The sequence below is a fragment of the Panthera tigris genome, chromosome A1, assembly GCF_018350195.1.
Source record: "Panthera tigris isolate Pti1 chromosome A1, P.tigris_Pti1_mat1.1, whole genome shotgun sequence".
Lineage (NCBI taxonomy): Eukaryota > Metazoa > Chordata > Mammalia > Carnivora > Felidae > Panthera > Panthera tigris.
Window position 1 is genome coordinate 205,353,519 of NC_056660.1, and position 18,754 is coordinate 205,372,272.

Consider the following 18,754-nt stretch of genomic DNA (forward strand, 5'->3'; position numbering starts at 1 on the left):
CCTTCTTTCTTCATCCTTTCAATAACCTTAGGAGATTTAGCACCCTCTACATACTCAATATTAATTGCTTAAAACAGGCACAAATGAAGGATACCTATTATAGTATGAGAATGTTCTCAGAGATTAGTTATTCCTTTTTAAAGATCATTTCTTAACTATGCATCAATATGATTTTTTTCCCTTGGTGTCCTTGAAGGCAAAAAGAAAAAAAAAAAAAATACCCAGGAACGACAAGCAGGGTTATTTTAGTACTTAAAAATTAGTATTAATTTTTCAAAAATCAAAATCCAAAAACCAGAGGTCTTAATCCAATTTACAAATCTTATTATTTTATTTCTACATCTAGTGAATTTTAACATGAATCTTTAAAGTGACCTTTTAATAATATTTTATGTCATTTACAATTAAATTTTGCTTAAATATTCTAAATTTAATACATTCCTTTTACTTATCCTTCTAATTAGCAGAACTTACCTGTATGTCTAGGATAATAATGAATCCAATGAATTAAAATTGTAAATTTTGTAAATCTTAAGTTCTGTTAAACATTGCAATGCTTTTTACAAGCTTTGTAAACCTATCTTAATCTTTTCAACTTAAAAAGTCACAACTCTAAAATTAAAAACTCAAGTATACATTTTAAGTTGGAATCTTGAGGACAATGTATAAGATCCTCTAATAAGCCAAATTATCTTAACTATTACAAACATTTTAAGTATAAAACATAGTCAAATCATACCCAAGTTAATGCAAAATAATTTATATCATTGGTTGTTAGTTCATTATTTCTATATGTAAGGGTCAAATGAGAGAGTTATATTATCCAAGCAAATTGGAACTATTATCACAAGTAAGTTGATTTAAACATCCCCCAAACAAACAAGGTTATCTGCTTAGTGGCTGATATTGACCACAAACTTTTGACCAAGACACCTCTGGAGCAGCCAACATTTAGAGCAATTTTTGTTGCAACAATCAGGCAGCCTGAGCCTTATTTTATGGGGTGGTCTCAACAGCCCCATTCCTCGGATTCAGGTTATATATCACCTAATACTCGAGGTTGGATTTAGTTCATTTATTTACTCCTCGATTCTACTCTTAATTGTTTCATATTTTTCCTGTTGGAAAAAATCATTCTTACAAATGTTTTAATGATACCGTTTAGGTTGTGTATATCTTTTCTTTTTCTGTGTCATGCTAATAATAGTGGTCTCTTACCATGACCACCACTCTTCTTCAGGTTACCACATGAGAGCAATGGTCTGGGTTAAGGATACGTTTCATAGGTCTCTAGAGTAAGCACTTTAATGTTTCCCAGCCTTCTTGGGCCCTGCTCTTGCATGGTATGCCTTAGCCTGTGCAGGACTAGTCTTAGATGACTTGGGTTGAGTGGCCCTGGGCTGAGAAGGCTTACACTGGGAGGACTGGGATGGGCATGGTTTGGGCTGAGTGGGTTTGGGTGGAGAAGGTTTAGCGTGGGAGGGGTGGCACTCAGTGGGTTTTGTTTGAGTGGGTTTGGGTTGAGAGGGCACAGGTTGAGAGTGTTTGACCTGGGATGGCTTGGGCTGACTCGGTTTGAACTGAGAGCTGGGTAAACATTTGCTATTGGACCTTTGGAAGGCTGGATTTAAAGGCCCATCCTGTGTCTTCAGTTTGGCTCCTTGATGAGAGGCAGGCCTTAAAGGTTTTTTTGTGGCTCCTGCTGGTTGAAAGGCCTGAGGGTAAAAACCTTCAATATGGGATGTTGTTTTCATAGGTTTCCCAGGTGCCCTTGGTGGCTGTGTTCTATGGGTGTAGCCTTGCTTAGGCTGTGACTTCCCAGCTGCTTCTGCTGGCTGCAGACCCAGGGAGTGGGAGTGACCTACCTGGGAGACCACTACCACAGACCTTTCAAGAGCTCCTGTTGTCTGTGGTCTCCTGGACCAGGCGTGTACATGCTGAGACACAGGTCTTGGTAGTCCTCCAATTGTTTTAGTCATAGGATGTCCCAAAGCAGTTCTTGAAAATTTCGTGAATCTTTCAGGTGAATAAAATCTCTGGGGCTGGAAGTACCGAAACCCAAAACTTTTACCTCGACCATAGGCCCTTGTTTTCTGAAAGGGCCAGGGACAGAACCACTTAGACCTCTGCTCTGACCAAAAGTGGGAGCCTGTAACCCAGGGGGCTTTCAAAGAAACATGGTTAAAGTTCCCTCCAATTCTGGTTGGTAAAGGACAGTTTTCCAGACGAGGCACGAATCCTGGGAGGAGGTAGAAATTCTGGAGATTCTGGCTAGCCCCAGATTCTCCAGACATCACAGCTGGATTTTCACATGAGCTTTCTGACTGACTGGGTCTTTGTTGTCTCTCATCTTTAGCTGTTCCAGACAAATTTTCACTAGGGGGAGTTTGAATCCCCTGAACGTTCTCAAAGTCTTGGTCTACCTGGATTCCCAACTCCCTGGCCAGGGAGCCCATGTCCTCCACAGACACACATCTGAGCGAAGAGGACATCACTTCCTGGAGAGCAGCTTGAAGACCCTCAATATTCTTCCCTCTCTCCCCAGGTGCCTCCCCCTTCCAAAACAGTAGCTGTGATGGCTTCAACTTCAGAGTCGTCTGGAAAAGCTGTGTCTCTTCACTCTCCTGGGCCTGGGGACTGAGGACAAAGTAGAATCTCTCGGCGGCAGCTTCTCCTAAAAACATTAGCAAGTCCCACTCCTTCTCACCTAGGTAGTCAGTGAAAAAAAACACAGCTGAGGAAACTTCCATCAAGAAACCAAACTGTGTCCAAAAACTTTCTAGATCTCCACGAAGGTTGGCCAGAGCAACAGGCTTTTGGAAAACACTAGGATTTTCCATTAGACCATTGCTATCAGGAAAATGCCACATTATCTCTACCAGGCCATCAGAGATCTGCCGGGGAAACACTGGGCCAGTAAAATCCTGATGGAGAAAGATTTTGTGTGATTTTAGTTGGTCAGAGACAAGCAGTGTGTTGAGGATTCTGGACTTGGAGAAGCTACAGTATCCTAGGCGCACAAAAGAGATGACAGGCATCTTCATGAGAGTCAGGCACTTTTCTGTATCCCCTATAGGCCCTCCTGAAGATTGTGCTGACCACTTCTTCACAATGCCCTTCATGGCCCCCAGCATTAAGATGCTTTTGTTGTTTTCTGCATCTGGCAGGAGCAGGGGAAGAGCAAACCGGCACTGATACATGTTTGACATGACCTCGCGTTGCAACGAGCTGTCTGAACAGAGCATAGATGCACAAAGAACATCAAAGGGATTAATGGTTTGTATGTCTCTAATTTCCAAATTCTCTACTCCAGTCAGCAGTTCCTCTTTGTTACCCTCACCCAGAACCTTGTGTCTGAGGATTGTATCTCTGGCCGTGACATCCAGCGCTTGAACTTTCATCAGGAAATTCCAGGCTAAGTCTCCTGGAGTCTCAGGTGTCCACATACATCCTCGATCTAAGGAGAATTGTTTAACGACATCTGGCAGAAGCTTTCTGCTCCTATCCATGTTCAAACATGACAGGACATCTTTAAATACCTTTTTTCTTTCTGTAGGGAAAAAGATATTCAGTGAATGTCACATTCAGAATCTAAGCTACCTTCACTGACTTTTAAAATTAAGTAATTGACTTTTTCATTGTAAGAAGATGGAATGATACAAATATAGTGAAAGTTCCTTTTTGCCAGTCTGCCAATTCCATTTTCCTTCTAAGAGATGCCAATATGTTACGTATATTTGCTTCCCATCCTTTTTCTATGCAAGTATATAGGTAATGCATGAACACAGAGAAATATATCATTTGGTTCAGTGGATGCTATTTTATTTTTACATAAATCATATTATCCTAAACAAATGATTCTTCGACTTCGTTTCACTTAATGGTATTCTTTGCAAATTCTTCTAAGTCAGTTCATACACAGATTGACTTAATTCATTTTTAGCTAATCCATCGTACTTCATGATTTGGATGGACCATTACTTATTTAACCATTGTCTACTGATGGTCATTTAGGTTTTCCAATTTTTTGGCTAATGTTTGTATGCAATGATGAAAAACCTTGCTAATATTCCATGATATGCACACGTGTATGAGGAATTCTCTAGGATGATACTGATTTGTTTTTTTAATATTTTTTAATGTTTGTTTATTTTTCAGAGAGAGTATGTACAGGGGAGGGGCAGAAAGAGGGAGACAGAGGATTCAAAGTAGGCTCCATGCTGTGAGCACAGAGCCAGATGCAGGGCTTGAACTCAAGAACGGTGAGATCATGACATGAGCCGAAATCAAGAGTCTGCTGCTTAACTGACTGAGCCACTCAGGCACCCCGAAACTGGTTTCTTTTTTTCTTTTTTTCTTTCTTCCTTTCTGTCTGTCTGTCTTTCGTTCTTTTTTTCTTTTTCTCTTTCTCTCTTTCTGGTTTTTAATTTCTTTTTTTAATATTTATTTATTTTTGAGAGAGAGACAGACAGAGGATGAGTGGGGAGGGCAGAGAGAGAGACAGAGAGACACAGAATCCGAAGCAGGCTGCAGGCTCTGAGCTGTCATCACAGAGCCTGACACTGGCTCAAACTCAACAAACCCCAAGATCATAACCTGAGCCAAAGCTCGACCCTTAACTGACTGAGCCACCCAGGTGCTCCTGATTTCTTTCTTAAATGTATCTCTTGCTACAGTTTGGAGAAATGAAAGTTTTTATGTCCATTAAAGTTTCCTCAGAATTTAGGTGCTGTACCTACTTTCTCCTAATCTCCCATTTCCTAATATACCTCCTAACCACTTCTTGGGAATACAGAGATAGTGCTTAGAGAAAGAAGGTCAGAGAGCACTTTTTTTTTTTTACTCCTGGTAGTATTTACTCCTGGCAAACGAGCATAAGCTTCTTGGATCCCCTATAAAATTAGCCTGGTAAGAAACAACAGAAGTGAGAGAAAGGTATGGATTTCAAGGATTAACAAAGATAACTAAGAAATCCTTGGACAGTCTAAAAGTTGCTTCAAGTGGAATATGTGTTGGGCTAAGAAGGTAAGGGAGGAGTTGGGGCTAGTAAAAAGGGTTCCCAGGGGAGGCAGTGAGAGGCTAGGTTGCAGGAAAGCTTTTAGGTCCTGCTCTTGCCTATCACCTATTTTGCCTTTGGACAACAATCCTCTGTTTCTTCAGCACAAAAACTGGTACCCACACAGCCCAGGCCAAGTACTGACAAGGTATGGACTTGTTAGTCTTTCCTGACTACTACAGAGCTGATCTGGATACCATACCCAGAAGCAACAGAGTAAACAAATCTTATACAGAGCAACAATGATACAATCAACAAGCACAAAAATGGATAAAAAGAAAAAAAGTTAAGAAGCAATAATATCTAGAACCCAATATATGTTTGTAAACTTAAAATTTATGAAAATACCCCAGCTAAGGCAAAAAGAAATGATTTTAGCTTCCACCTACTGAAAGGAGATTCTTGAATTTGAGTCCAATGTATAAAGCCTTAGAACCCATGGAAGAATAATAAAAACTTTAACATATATATACTTGAAGTGTCAGAAAGAGGGGCACCTGGGTGGTGCAGTCGGTTAAGCGTCCGACTTCAGCCAGGTCACGATCTCGCGGTCTGTGGGTTCGAGCCCCGCGTCAGGCTCTGGGCTGATGGCTCGGAGCCTGGAGCCTGTTTCCAATTCTGTGTCTCCCTCTCTCTCTGCCCCTCCCCCGTTCATGCTCTGTCTCTCTCTGTCCCAAAAATAAATTAAAAACGTTGAAAATTTTGAAGTGTCAGAAAGAGAGGAGGGAACAAGTGGGACAGAAATATATATTTAGATAAATAATGGCTGAAGATTTTCAAATTTGGTTAAAAAAATTTTTACAGATTCTGCAAATCCTAAGGGGGATAAAAACAAAGAAAATCATATCTAACTATATAAGAGTTAACTGCTAAAAAAAATTTTTTTTAAGTAAAAAAATAACACTTACAGGGAACAATGATAAAATAACTGTAGACTTAGCATCAGAAACAATGGAAGCCAAAAGACAGGAATGGCATCCATAAAGTGCTGAAGGCAGAAAACCTGTCAATCTATAATTCAATATCTAGCAAAAATATCCTTCTGGAATGAAGGCAAAATAAAGACATTTCTCAATAAGCAAAAAATAAGAGAATTTCCCACTAATGGACCTACACTAAAAGAAATTTAAAAATAATAATAATAAATAAAAATTCTTCAGGCTAAACGGAAACAACATCACATTAAATCTTAGATCTTCAGGAAGAAAGGGCACAGGAAACGGTAAATATATGGGTTCCTGCCACGGGATGAACTCAACTGTAAGCTGGAAGGGAAGGGAGCTGATTGCTATAGTCTATACACAAGTTGACCTTATACAGTGCAGAGCACACAAAGCAACACCATAAGCCTTCTTGAGACTTAGATTTGACACTGTGATTTTTTTTTTGTCATGAATTTTAACATAACAAAAAACATAATGATGTTTCCCCTTTGAATCAGATACATTTGGATTTTTTTTTTTGAGTTCCTAGCTGCATAGACAAACAAATATTACAGAGAAAAAGACCGAGTTAGCCTCATGACTCCAGCCAACTAGACTGGATTGGTTAGCTACTAGAATTACATTGCCAGTCAGAACTACATTATTACTGAAACTTTCCTTGACATGTTTTACTAAAGGTGCTAGATTAATTGCAAAAAATAGCCCCAATTAATGGCTTTCTGGATATATTTTGGATTTCTGCAATATTACTTTGTAAGAAGTGGTATCTATTTTTCCCCAACTCTTGAATCTGTTTTCCCCAACTCTTGAGTATGTCACAACTGTCTTTGTGTGACATACTCTGGCCAACAGAATGTGGCAAAAGTGATGGTGTTATGGGTTGAATTGTGCTCCCCCCCAAAAAAAAAAATTGTGTTGAAGTCCCCAGTACCTCAGAATGTGGCCTTATTTGTAAACAAAATCTTTACAGAGGTCAAATTAAAATGAGGTCATTAGGGTGAGCTCCCATCAAGTATGACTGGTGTCCTTACAAAAAGGGGAAATTTGAAAACAGAGACATGCACAGAGGGAAAGTGATTTGAAGACACACAGAGAGAAAATGGGCATTTAAAGCCAGGAAATAACTGAGGCTACCAGAAACTAGAGTACTGGAACAGCTCTTTCCCTAATGCCTGCAGAGAGCCTTGACCCTGGTAACACCTTGGTTTCAGACCTCTGGCCTCCATAACTATGAGACAATAAATCTCCCATTGTCCTAAGCTACCCTTGTGTAGTGCTTTCTTGAGCCCTAGGAAACTAATTCAGATGGCATGATAGTACTAAATCTAAGCCTTCTCTTCTGTCTCTTTCTCTCTCTCCCTCTTGCCTTCTCTCATACTCCTGTGTCCTCTCTGTAAGAATATGCCCCATCTAGTCCAAGAATAAGTCCAGACTAGACTACCAGAAGACGACAGACTAGTCTATAGCCAGCTGACCACAGACACATGAGAAAACTCAGGAAAGACCAGAGGAACTGCCCAGCCAACTACAGACACATGAATAATAATACACACTTATTGTTTTAAGCAACTGAATTTTGATAAGCTCTATTGTTACACTAAATAACTGACATAGAAAAGAAGATCATACAAAGTAAACAGTAACATGCAAGAAACACATCATAATATTAGAATGTTACCTATAGAATAAGGGGAATGGGGAATAAAGAAAAAGGGAATAAAAAGACATGGGGCTTTTCACAGTATAATGATGATACTATGCAGTGAATAATTAAGTCAACCCTATACGATAAGTGAAATATGTAAATAAATTTTAAAAATTAAGAATGAGGCCTAGGGCGCCTGGGTGGCTCAGTCATTTAAGCATCTGACTTTTGATTTTGGCTCAGGTCTTGATCTCAGTTTGTGAGATAGAGCCCCATGTCAGGTTCCATGCCAGCAGTGCAGAGCCTGCTTGGGATTCTCTCTCTCCCCCTCTCTCTGCCCATCCCATGCTCATGCTCATGCTCATGCTGTCTCTCTCTCAAAATAAATAAATAAATTTTTTAAAAAATGAGGCCTAAAAATGACTATGGATTGGGAAGGTATGAGTGAGGGTGGAACAAGAATTGTGTTGTAAATGGAATATTACTCAGCCATTAAAAAGAATGAACTCGTGGGGTATATGGGTGGCTCAGTAGGTTAAGTGTCCGACTTCGACTCAGGTCATGATCTCGTGGTTCATGAGTTTAAGCCCCACGTGGTGCTCTGTGCTGACAGCTCAAAGCCTGGAGCCTGCTTTGGATTCCGTGTCTCCCTCTCTCCCTCTTTGCCCCTCCCCCACTCATGCTCGGTCTCTGTCTCTCTCTCTCAAAAAGAAATAAACACTAAAATATTTTAATTAAAAAAAAAGAATGAAATACTGTAATTTGCAATGACACGGATGGAGCTAGAGTATATTATGCTAAACGAAATAAGTCATTCAGAGAAAGACAAATACCATATAATTTCACTCATATATGGAATTTAAGAAACAAAACAGATGAACATATGGGAGGGGAGAAAATAAAAAATAAAAAAGAGAGAGGGAAACAAACCACAAGAGACTCTTAACAATAGAGAACAGATTGAGTGTTGATGGAGGGAAGTGGGCAGGGGATGGGCTAGGTGGGCGATGGATATTATTAGTAGGGCACTTGTTGTGATGAGCACTGAGTGCTGAATGTAACTGATGAATCACTGAATTCTACTCCTGAAACCAATATTACATTGTATGTTAACTTACTATAATTAAATAAAAATTTGAAAAGAAAAAAAAAAAAAAGAATTGTGTTGTAGGTTAAATTATGTATCCCTCAAATTCCTATGTTGAATTCCTAACCCCCAATACCTCCGTGATATTATTTGGAAATAGGGTCATTGCAGATATAATTAGTAAAGATGAAGTATTAGGGTGAGCCCTGATCCAATATGACTAATGTCTTTATAAAAAGGGGAAATGCACCCCTAGAGAACCTAGAGACCTAGGGACCTAGAGAAATGCACCCAGGGAGACAAGAGGGATATTTTTACAAGCCAAAGAATGCCAAAGATGTCCAACAAACTGCCAGAAACTAGGAACAGATTCTTCTTTACAGCCTTCAGAAGTAACCAACCTTGATTTCAGACTTCTGGCCTCCAAACTGAGACGCCACATTTCTGTCGTTTATTGTTTAAGCTACCTCCTTTGTGGCACTTTGTTACAGCAGCAGTAGCAAACTAATACAAGGTGTGATGAGGAGGACATTACTCCTCTCCTACCTAGAACTGGATGATGGAGCCCCACGATTTGGACTGAGTGTGAGACAATAGCTATGTTTCTTTCCCTTCTCTGCTCAGAAGTTGGTGATATTTATTTTCATAGCCAATATCTCTCCAAATGAAGCATTTCTAACATTTTGAATTTTCATTCAGAAATATTCCAATTCAAAATACCAATATAATTTCCCTTATCAAGATGATAATTTATGACTGGATCAAGCCAAGTACCAATATTGGGATCTTATCCAATTATTATAAGCTCCTCTCTGATTTTCACTTGAGTAGTTAGGCCCATAATCTCCATATCCCTCTGACTGGTCACAAAGGCACTAAAATGACTTAAGAGGCTTAATTTGAACAAAGTTAGTGGTTAGCAACTTATATGTACCATGGAGGTAACTGCAGAAACCTGTAAGCTGACAGTCAGTATTTATTTTTGCTTATATTGTCCATCATTTTGTAGGGCCTAGGTCTTCCTCTCTGTCAAACCCACCCATAAGGAAATTCCAAATTAGAGAGGCATAAGGAATTTCTGAGTAGCTGCTTTTCTGGTGCCTTTCCTTACCCCTTCCCCCATTGTGTCGTGGAAACCTAAAAATAAGTTGTGGCCCAACTACCACATAGTATGGCCATACCTTCCATCCTTTTCTCCTCCTCCGCTGCGAATGACATGCCAGTTTCGGAATCCTCATAACTCTGTTCTTCATCAGAGAACTGTGTGGTCTCTGAATATGCAGCGCCCTCTTCGCCATCATAAATACCGTGCTCTGAGTCATTATAATCCTCTTCTTCCACAGAGGTTTCTCCATCTTCAGAGTGTCCAACAGATTCAAAATATTCCTCTTTTCCTAAGTACAAAGAATCATCTGGCTCCTCGTATCTCTGTCCATCCTGTAAATACTCAATGGTTGCTGGAATTTCGTATTTAACATTCTCAACTAAATGTGGCAATATGCCTTTTGGTGTGTTGTATTCCTTCTCATTTTCCCTTGAGGACCAAGCAGCTTCCTTAGAAGTAGTTTTCGTGTCCCTGAAGCACTCAGAAATTCCCATATCCAGGTGTTCTTTCTCTTTGAAGGACACTGTGATTTCAGGATTCTCGGGCTGTTTCTCTCTGGAGGAAAAAACATCTTCTGAATTCTTGCTTATCCCGATAGCTTGAAGAGGTTCTATATTCTCATGTTTTAAAAATTCTGAAAAGCACAAGAAAGTTGGGGGGGGGGGTATTTTGTTTTTTCAAATTAACAAAAAAGACCTCGAAGCATCATCTCTCTTCTTTATTTCAAAACTGGAGGATAAGAATACCTAGCATCTCCCAGACAAATAACAAGTCAATTGTCATTCTTTCTCTCACTGGAAAAAAATCAGATCACATTCCTACCTTGCTCAAAAGTTTGGCTCTTCATAGCAAACTCAAAGAGTACATGAGTGAAACAGAAAATTTGAATCCTATGAATAGTGCTGACTTGTGGATTTACTGTGACCCAAAACCAAGTCAGATTTCCTATGGCCATTGCTGATGAAATCTGATCCTAATAATTTCTAATTGGGAAGCAAATAGCTCTAATTTGGAATAGTAAGTTCTAGAAATAATAATATCTATTTCTCTAAGCACATGGGTCTTGTCCTACATTACAGACTGTTAACATGAACCTTTTTGGCTGAACCTCTACCTCTCTAATACCTCTTGAAATAATCTTCAATATTTTTTAGATTTTTAGAAAAAGGAGCTACATCTGTCTCTGGTAGTAATGTACAGAGTCACTAAAAAATCCTTTCTGGAAGAATTACTCCCTATTCTGCCACTAATTATCTTTAAACATTGAAGAATTAGCATTTGAATTGTTTCAGAAGAGTAGGCTTCTGCAGGTATTCTTATCACAGAAAAAAAATGAAGTTACTGATCCACCATATAGGTGTGCTACAAAATCATTTTTCTGATATGTCCAAAATGGCTATACTAAGTGAAAGATGCAGCATTTGGTCTTGGGGTTGTAAAATATCCATGAATTTACTTATTGAATAATAAGCAGTTTATACTAGCACTAAAAAAACTGCAAGTTTTGGATACAGTTTGAACAAAAACTTATCAAAAAAATCCCCTAAACCAATAAAATACACTGTTCTCTGCTTTTAAAATCCTGGACACTTTTCCCCTTTTTCATATGCTAGTGAAAATTATCTCCAGTAGAAAGACAAATGAAAACAAAAGGCAATAATGTTCTTTTTTCAGGGAATCTGCCTTGTCACTCTTACTCTTAGCCCCCCAAAAAGTACAGAAATCCAACTTACCATTTTGTAAGCCACCAACAGTAGCTGACTCTGGAAAAGTACTAAGTAAACACTTGAGAAAATGCTGACAGCTCACCTCTCCCCTTTTCTGTACCAAAATTAACAGCTTTCGACTTTTCTTCCGGGGATCTGTAACATTCTCCAGAGTCTCATACTCTTCCTCAGAAATCAGCCCCCGAGAGGTTAACGAATCTAAGACAGAATCAGGATCGTGTTGGAGGATTTCAAGTAACTTTTTTCGTTCTTTTTCTATGATCTCTGAAGGAACACTCCTGGCAGCCATTGTTCCTGTGTCCTCTAGACCAGGAAATGGATTTTGAAACCGTTCCAATAGTAAATAAATGCAAGTTAAAAAAAATGGCAAAGAGTAATTCTATTCAGCAAAGATTAAACAGGTCAAAGATATCTAGCATTGGAGAGGGCAAGTACAAACAAGTGGGGGGTGGGGAGTGGAGCCAGCCCTAAACCCAGCCAGGTCTGCCTCCCTATAGATTATTTATCTGCTCTTTTGCTCACTTGACTCGGTCTCATTTTGACTCAGCCCCAGTGTCAATTCCTCTGAGAAGTCTCTCCTGAAATTTAGTTTGGACTAGGTATTCCCTGCTCTGAGCTCTATTCGTGATAAGAATGCATTGATTAACTCTTTCTGGAGAGAAATCTGGCAATATGCAGCAATAAATAAATAAATGCTGATAGATAAAAATACAAATTAAGGGATGCCTGGGTGGCTCAGTCGGTTAAGTGTCTGACTTTTGATCTCAGCCGAGATCATGATCTCAGTTCCTGAGCCTCATGTCATCAGGTTCTGTGCTGGGCACGGAGCTTGCTTGGGATTCTCTCTCTCCCTCTCTCTGCTCCTCCCCTGCTTACACACACACACACTCTCTCAAAATATATAAACACTTTAAAAGTAAAAAATAATACAAATTTATACCTTTCAACTCAGCAATTTCACTTCTAGAAAATTTCTTAAGGAAATAATCAGACAAAGGCCCAAAGATACATGTGTAAGTATCTTCATGACAGCATTATTTATAATAGCAGAAAAATTTTAAATAACCAAGATTTAAATAAAGTGGGCATTTGTGGAATAAATGTTGATACATCAACAGTGAAACAGAAAAGAACAGCTTACAAGGACGAAAGCAGGGCATCTGTCAGGCTTAGTAAAGCATGCGACTCTTGATCCCAGGGCCATGATCCTGATCCCCACTTGGGGACAGAGTTTACTTAACAAAAAATATATACATAAATAAGTAAAAAGGATGAAGTGAGTTATACATATTGACAGCTAGTAATAGCCATGATATATCATTATGAAAGACAGCAAGTTAAGATTCCATTTTTGTTTAAAAAATTAAAATGTGCATAGCATACATATATTATATGCATATGTAGATATAGATTTAAAAGAACACAGTCAGGAGAGAGATAGCCCAATGGTAACACTGGTTAACTCTGAGGATATGATGACAGAGGAATTCATACTTTCTACTTTAAACACTCCTGTTTATTTTAATATTTCATAGTTTTTGTTTTTATTAGCAGACTTCATTTTGATTTTTCTAAAAAAAAACTACCTGGGTGGTTTTTATTTATAGGTATGTAGTTCACAAGAACCTGAAAACAAAACAATTTAAATAACTATCAACAGGATACTGGATACATAAACTCTAGTGTTGCATTAACAGTATACACCATTCAAAAAGAATGACCTTCAGCGACCCAGAAGATAACCATATATTAAGGGAAAACTTTAAGTCCCAAAAGATTATACGCAGCAAGACACTCTTTTTAAAAGTTGAATGTGTACCTGGGTAGCTCAGTCAGTTGAGCGTCGACAGCTCTTGATTTCGGTTCAGGTCATGATCTCACGGTTCATGAGTTTGAGCCCCATGTTGGGCTCTGTGCTGACAGTACAGAGCTTGCTTGGGCTTGGGATTCTGTGTCTCCCTTTCTCTCTGCCCCTCCCCTGCTCACAATCTCTCTCTCTCAAAAATAAACATTTTTAAAAAAAATAAAAAGAAAAGTCAGCAGTAATTTCATTTACTATAGGTGGGGGGAAAAGGAGGGCTAGTGCCAAGTTCTGGTGGTCAAGAGCCTTGGATTGTATCAGAATCATGGATGCAGTGTTTACGTAGTCTCCATCATTCTCTGCTGAAAGGCAACATGTCATAGAGCAAATACCTAGGTAGCAGCATATATCATGTTTCAGAAGTTGATTTACTCCTGACCTAAACATGGCATTTAGACAGGAACCTGGAGGTTCTGAATTGGCTTTGCAGAGCTAAGGGTTAACCTGACTAGGACTGAAATAGCGTGGAATCAAGCACACCAAAAACAACTACTTTACATCAAAGAGGAAAAATATTTCACTTTCCCTGTCTACAACTGGGAGAGTAAAAAAAGAATCTCACACAGTGCCAGTCATACTGCTTTGGTTCCTCAGTGGTTGCCACCTGCCCTACCTTTTCTAAGCTCACTTATTCGGACACCTGTGCTAGGCAGAATGCCACCCCCCCCCCCCACCCCCCTGTCTATGTCCTTATTAACACAACCTATAAATATGTTAGGTTACATGGCAAAGGACAATTAAGGTTGCAGATGTAATTAAGGTTGCTAATCAGCTGATCTTGAGCTAAGGAAGTTATCTGGTGGGGCCAATGTAATCACAAGGGGTTGTTAAAAGATAAACCGAGGCATATTTAAATTTTGAAGAGTTTTGTTTGAGCAATTCTAATAGGGCAGTGTCAAACCAGAAGTGGTTAGGAGTCTCAGACTTCAAGAGCCTGGGAAAACAGAAAGTGCAGAAGCAAAGAAAGGCAAGGACTTGATTGGGTGTAACTTTAAGCCTAGTTAGTTTTAATTGGTTGTCCTTAGTGGTTTTGTGTTTGTTTTTTGTTTGGTTCGTTGTTTTTTTAAGTCCTCTCTACGCCCCCACTCAAGACCCTGAGACCAAGAGTCGGGTGCTCTGACTGCCAGGCACTCTCTCCTTAATGTTTTGCTTTCCCAACGTGGAGGCATTTACAGGCTTAGATTTGTTTGCTTCTGTAGGTCCCCACGGCATTAGAGCCACCTCAGTGGCTGTCACTTGTGAAATATTAGCAAAGGTAATGGAATAACTGCTAGCAGAACAAAATGAACTCTAGAAATCAGACATTTAATTTGAACATGTTAACAGTTGCTGTTTAAGTACTAGACTCTTTTCTAGGGGCTGGGAACAAAAATGTTCACAGGGCAGTCTCTGTCCTCGAGATAGTGGCAGGTCGGGGATGAGGGATCAGCAGCTAAGGGATAAAGAGGAGGCCAACATTTAAGTGCCCAGACTAAATTGCAATTCCAGGAACTTTCTGCATTAGGTGCTGTTTCTTACTACGGTTCTAGTAAGTTCCTACAAACTTAAGAGGCTTAAAACGAAACAAATTAGTGGCGCCTGAATGGCTCTGTCTGTTGAGCAACAAAATACTGATTTCGGTTAAGGTCATGATCCCAGAGTAGTGGGACCACGCTCCAGGTTGGGCCCTGAGCTGATCCTGCTGGGGATTGTCTCTCTCCCTGCCTCTGCCCCTCTCCCCCACCCTCACGTGCTCTCTTAAATTTTTTTATTTTTTAAATAATAAAAGTGCTTAAGTACAGACTGCCAGGCCCTACCTAAAGGGGCCAAATCAGATTTCCTCACATCAGGGTGCAGGAAACTACATCTACAGGTTCCCTGGACACAATATAATTTTAGATCAAAATACTTGCCACTAAATTACTACAGCCAGAAAAAAACATGATGCGCCTTTGTTTTTAGATTCGGAACCAAGCTCTTCAGAGGCCGGTCCGTGTTCTCCATACCGCTGACGACCTCTAGGGAAGAACCGGCTCAGCCAAGAGCGTCTAGCCAGAAGCGCTAGTTTCTCCCAGCTGGGGATTCCAGTCCCATCCCGAACCCAACACCTCACGCCGGTAGCGCAGGGTCAGCACGGGCACCCCTAGATTGCCCACTGAAATCTGCGGTGTGGCCACAACTCTGAGAACCCAAGAAGGTGGAAGAAAATGAGCAGGCGCACAAAGAACGCAGCTCTGGCGTGAACATTGCTCTCGGCCAAGGCGGGTCCACCGAAGTCACACCCATTCGGACACCAGGAAGCTGTGAGCCCTCCCGCCACCCGGTCCTGAAACCCTTATTGGCTCCGCCTGGCTCTGGATCCTCCTCTAGACCCACCCACACTGCGCTACGGGCGTTTGAGAACGGTGCACCGTTCCCGCCGGAAGTACTTGCCTGGGCGGAAGCTTCTGAGCCACCATATAGCGGAAGTGCCTTCTTTTCCGGCCTCTTTGGTCTCGGTTGCGGAAACAAGATGGTGAGTTTCTTTCAAGGGTTTCTGGAATCGCCTTCCATCCTCATCCTCTGCGTTGTCCTCCTTGCCATCCTTAGGGGGTCGGCAAGGTTCCTGATAAGGGGAGCGGGTGGGGAGCAACGGGGCCAGTAGAATGGCTCCTAACTGTAACTGGGGTACTCAATCTGCAGCCGTGGAGCAGGCGCCAGTCTCGGTCCCTTGCTCCCTTTGATTTTGGGGGAACTCCCCCAGCCCTGTCCTCGGATGAGAACTGGAAAAAGAAGCATGTTTTGGGAGTGTTTGGCTCTGTAAGCAAAGGAATTCATTGAAGGGGAGACCTGGCAGGAGCTCTTAGATTTTGGGGGTCGGAATATGTAGGAAAACCACCACCTTATTTCGTCTTGCGACTTGCGTTTTTTTTTTCTCTTTAAAAAAAAAAAAAAAAGTAGCTGATTTCAAAATACAGCAACTCTTGCAGAAGGCTTTAGGTAACGTGAAATGCTGGTAGTTAATTTAGCATTTAAAAAGTTAGAAGCTTCCGCTGCAGTTTCAGCCGTAGACTGTCTTTAAAAATCTTAAAGAGTTAATTTTCTTATCTTGAAAACATCGGAATTCATATAGAAATTATTAGATCAACGAATCGTTCATCCCCTTTGCAGACGAAGGGGACGTCATCGTTTGGAAAGCGTCGCAATAAGACGCACACGTTGTGCCGCCGCTGTGGCTCGAAGGCCTACCACCTTCAGAAGTCGACCTGTGGCAAATGTGGCTATCCTGCCAAGCGAAAGAGAAAGTGTAAGTTGATTGATGTTTCAACACAACTGTGTTAGCTGTTGGAAGGGATGTTAATAGTCTGCGTTGTACCTAAGTGGGCATGGCTTTGGGCAGTACTTGGTACTTAAAAGTGCATCTGTATGTGGACAAAGTGGATTTAAAAAACAAGGCACTTTTTAAAGTATATTGACCGACAGTGCCTACAACGTGTGTAGGAAAAACCAGTTAGAACCTGACCTGAATTTATGTTTTAGATAACTGGAGTGCCAAGGCTAAAAGAAGAAATACCACTGGGACCGGTCGAATGAGGCACCTAAAAATTGTATACCGCAGATTCAGGTACAGTTTTTGTGTTTCTATCCTAATTGGTTCTGTGAGCTTAAACAAGAACCTCTTTATCTACTGTAAACTAGGGATACTACCCTGGTTGGTGGGAATGACTCATTGGAAGGTTTTTTTTGTTTGTTTTTTTTGCTGCCACTGTAAACTTCAGATCAGTTAATCTGCATTTTGTTAATCTTTCAGTGAGCAATAGTATAAGCTATAAACATGGAGAGTGATTTGAGCTAGACTCCCTCAAATGTAATAATACCAGGGATAATCTACATCTTTCTCACCAAAATTTGTCAGGACAGTAGTGGTGAATGAGGCCGGGGTCAGGCCTTCACTTCTGTGGCTTTGAGCAAATCTGCTATAGAAAACTGTCATAGTTATTGCATTAGTATAGAATGAAAGATACCTTTCTGTCTTGTCAAAGCCAGGCTTTAGAGTTAGAATGCAGAATTTCAGCTCCAACCTGGACTTTCAGAGAAACTGCATTTTAACGGCATCTTTTAAGGTGTCTTAGGTCTCAACTAAGATCATTCTTTGTTGGAGAATCCCTGGCCTTTGCCCCCTCAATTCCAGATTTTCTAATTTTAAAAGATAACAAGGAATTTTGAGGCTTTGTAAACACTACACACTTACATGTGTTTGTGTTCATGTGCTGAGATGACCTTTCTTTGCCCTTAAAAGCATTGTACAGTAGTGTGGGCTTAGCATTGAGTGGTCTGCTAGTTTAATGTCCGTTTAAGAGCATGAACTGATCAGAAGTCTTTAAAAGGGGGATAACTACAGCTGTTGCAGCATCCAGTTCATCTTAAGGATTTCAACGATTAGTCACACAATGAATGTTCTGGTTTTAAAAAATATGTGGTGTGCTAAGGTATTTTTAATTGCCTTAGTGTGTATGCATATTAAAAGTTAAAAATGTAAAGCATAGTTAAGCAGTTTAGAAAATATCCGCCATTAAACCTGCTCCTTTTTTTGCCTTGGTTAAAGGATACTGCCTAATAGCCTAGGGACACATTTTCACAAATAACCTTAGGGCTCTTAATCTGAAGAGAAGTACTGGCCCAGTGATCAGTACAACCAAATAAATTGTTGACCTTTTTTCCAGTTGCAGTTAAATATATGCTTAAAATGGGTGATTTGATGCAGAAGTAGTAAATAAAATGTTGCAGCTTATCTGTGATGTTGTAAAAATAAATGTCTGAACATATGAATTTAATACTGATTTCAGCATTCAACTGAGATAAGCTCATTTAAATCTGTATTAGTAAAAGTTGAAATGTAAATATTGGAGTTGCTGAAGTAATGGTTTTGTTTTTAACATTACGCAGGCATGGATTCCGTGAAGGAACAACGCCTAAACCCAAGAGGGCAGCTGTTGCAGCATCCAGTTCATCTTAAGGATTTCAAGGATTAGTCACACAATAAATGTTCTGGTTTTAAAAAATGTGTGGTGTGCTAAGGTATTTTTAATTGCCTTGTAGTATCAGTGAATTACTGTAGGATTGGGGATAGGACAACTTAATATTAGAGTTACTTGTTAAGTTACTGTTCTGGGGCACTAGTTTTGACCTGGGTTGTCTTCAAGCAGACAACACTGGAAGATAATGGAAAGAAAGTATGAGTACAGCAGAGCTCATGTGACATACATGGATATTTAAAATGTTAGAGTAAATGAGAAAGCATAAGTGCTTTTAGTAGCCTTTATCTGCTATAGTCTAATGATTGGAGAGTGGTCATTAATCCTATGTGATA

The 18,754-nt window shown here is 40.1% G+C and overlaps 2 protein-coding genes and 1 non-coding gene across 4 annotated transcripts; 2 read left to right on the forward strand and 1 right to left on the reverse strand.

The window, feature by feature from the left end:
• Positions 1-381: 381 nt before the first annotated feature.
• CARD6 (caspase recruitment domain family member 6) lies at positions 382-12,269 on the reverse strand. Of its 2 annotated transcripts, none has more exons than XM_007095441.3 (3): positions 11,571-12,269; positions 9,914-10,471; positions 382-3,550 (listed from the first exon to the last, which is right to left on the reverse strand). In XM_007095441.3, the coding sequence occupies exons 1-3, from the start codon at positions 11,851-11,853 to the stop codon at positions 1,305-1,307; spliced, it is 3,087 nt and encodes a 1,028-aa protein (XP_007095503.2). In that variant the 5' UTR covers positions 11,854-12,269; the 3' UTR covers positions 382-1,304. The 2 variants fall into 2 exon arrangements, with proteins under 2 accessions (XP_007095503.2, XP_042851855.1); XM_042995921.1 differs by having other exon boundaries at positions 9,914-10,392; positions 11,571-11,646.
• A 4,284-nt stretch (positions 12,270-16,553) lies between these two features.
• Positions 16,554-18,446, forward strand: RPL37 (ribosomal protein L37; the record flags this gene model as incomplete). Its single annotated transcript, NM_001290620.1, is given in 3 exon segments — positions 16,554-16,690; positions 16,924-17,008; positions 18,331-18,446. Coding segments are annotated over 3 exon segments (292 nt in total), but the record flags the coding sequence as incomplete, so codon positions are not given.
• Positions 18,170-18,249, forward strand: LOC122232386. The gene has a single exon (XR_006209745.1). It is a non-coding gene; the product is annotated as a small nucleolar RNA SNORD72 (small nucleolar RNA).
• Positions 18,447-18,754: the final 308 nt, after the last annotated feature.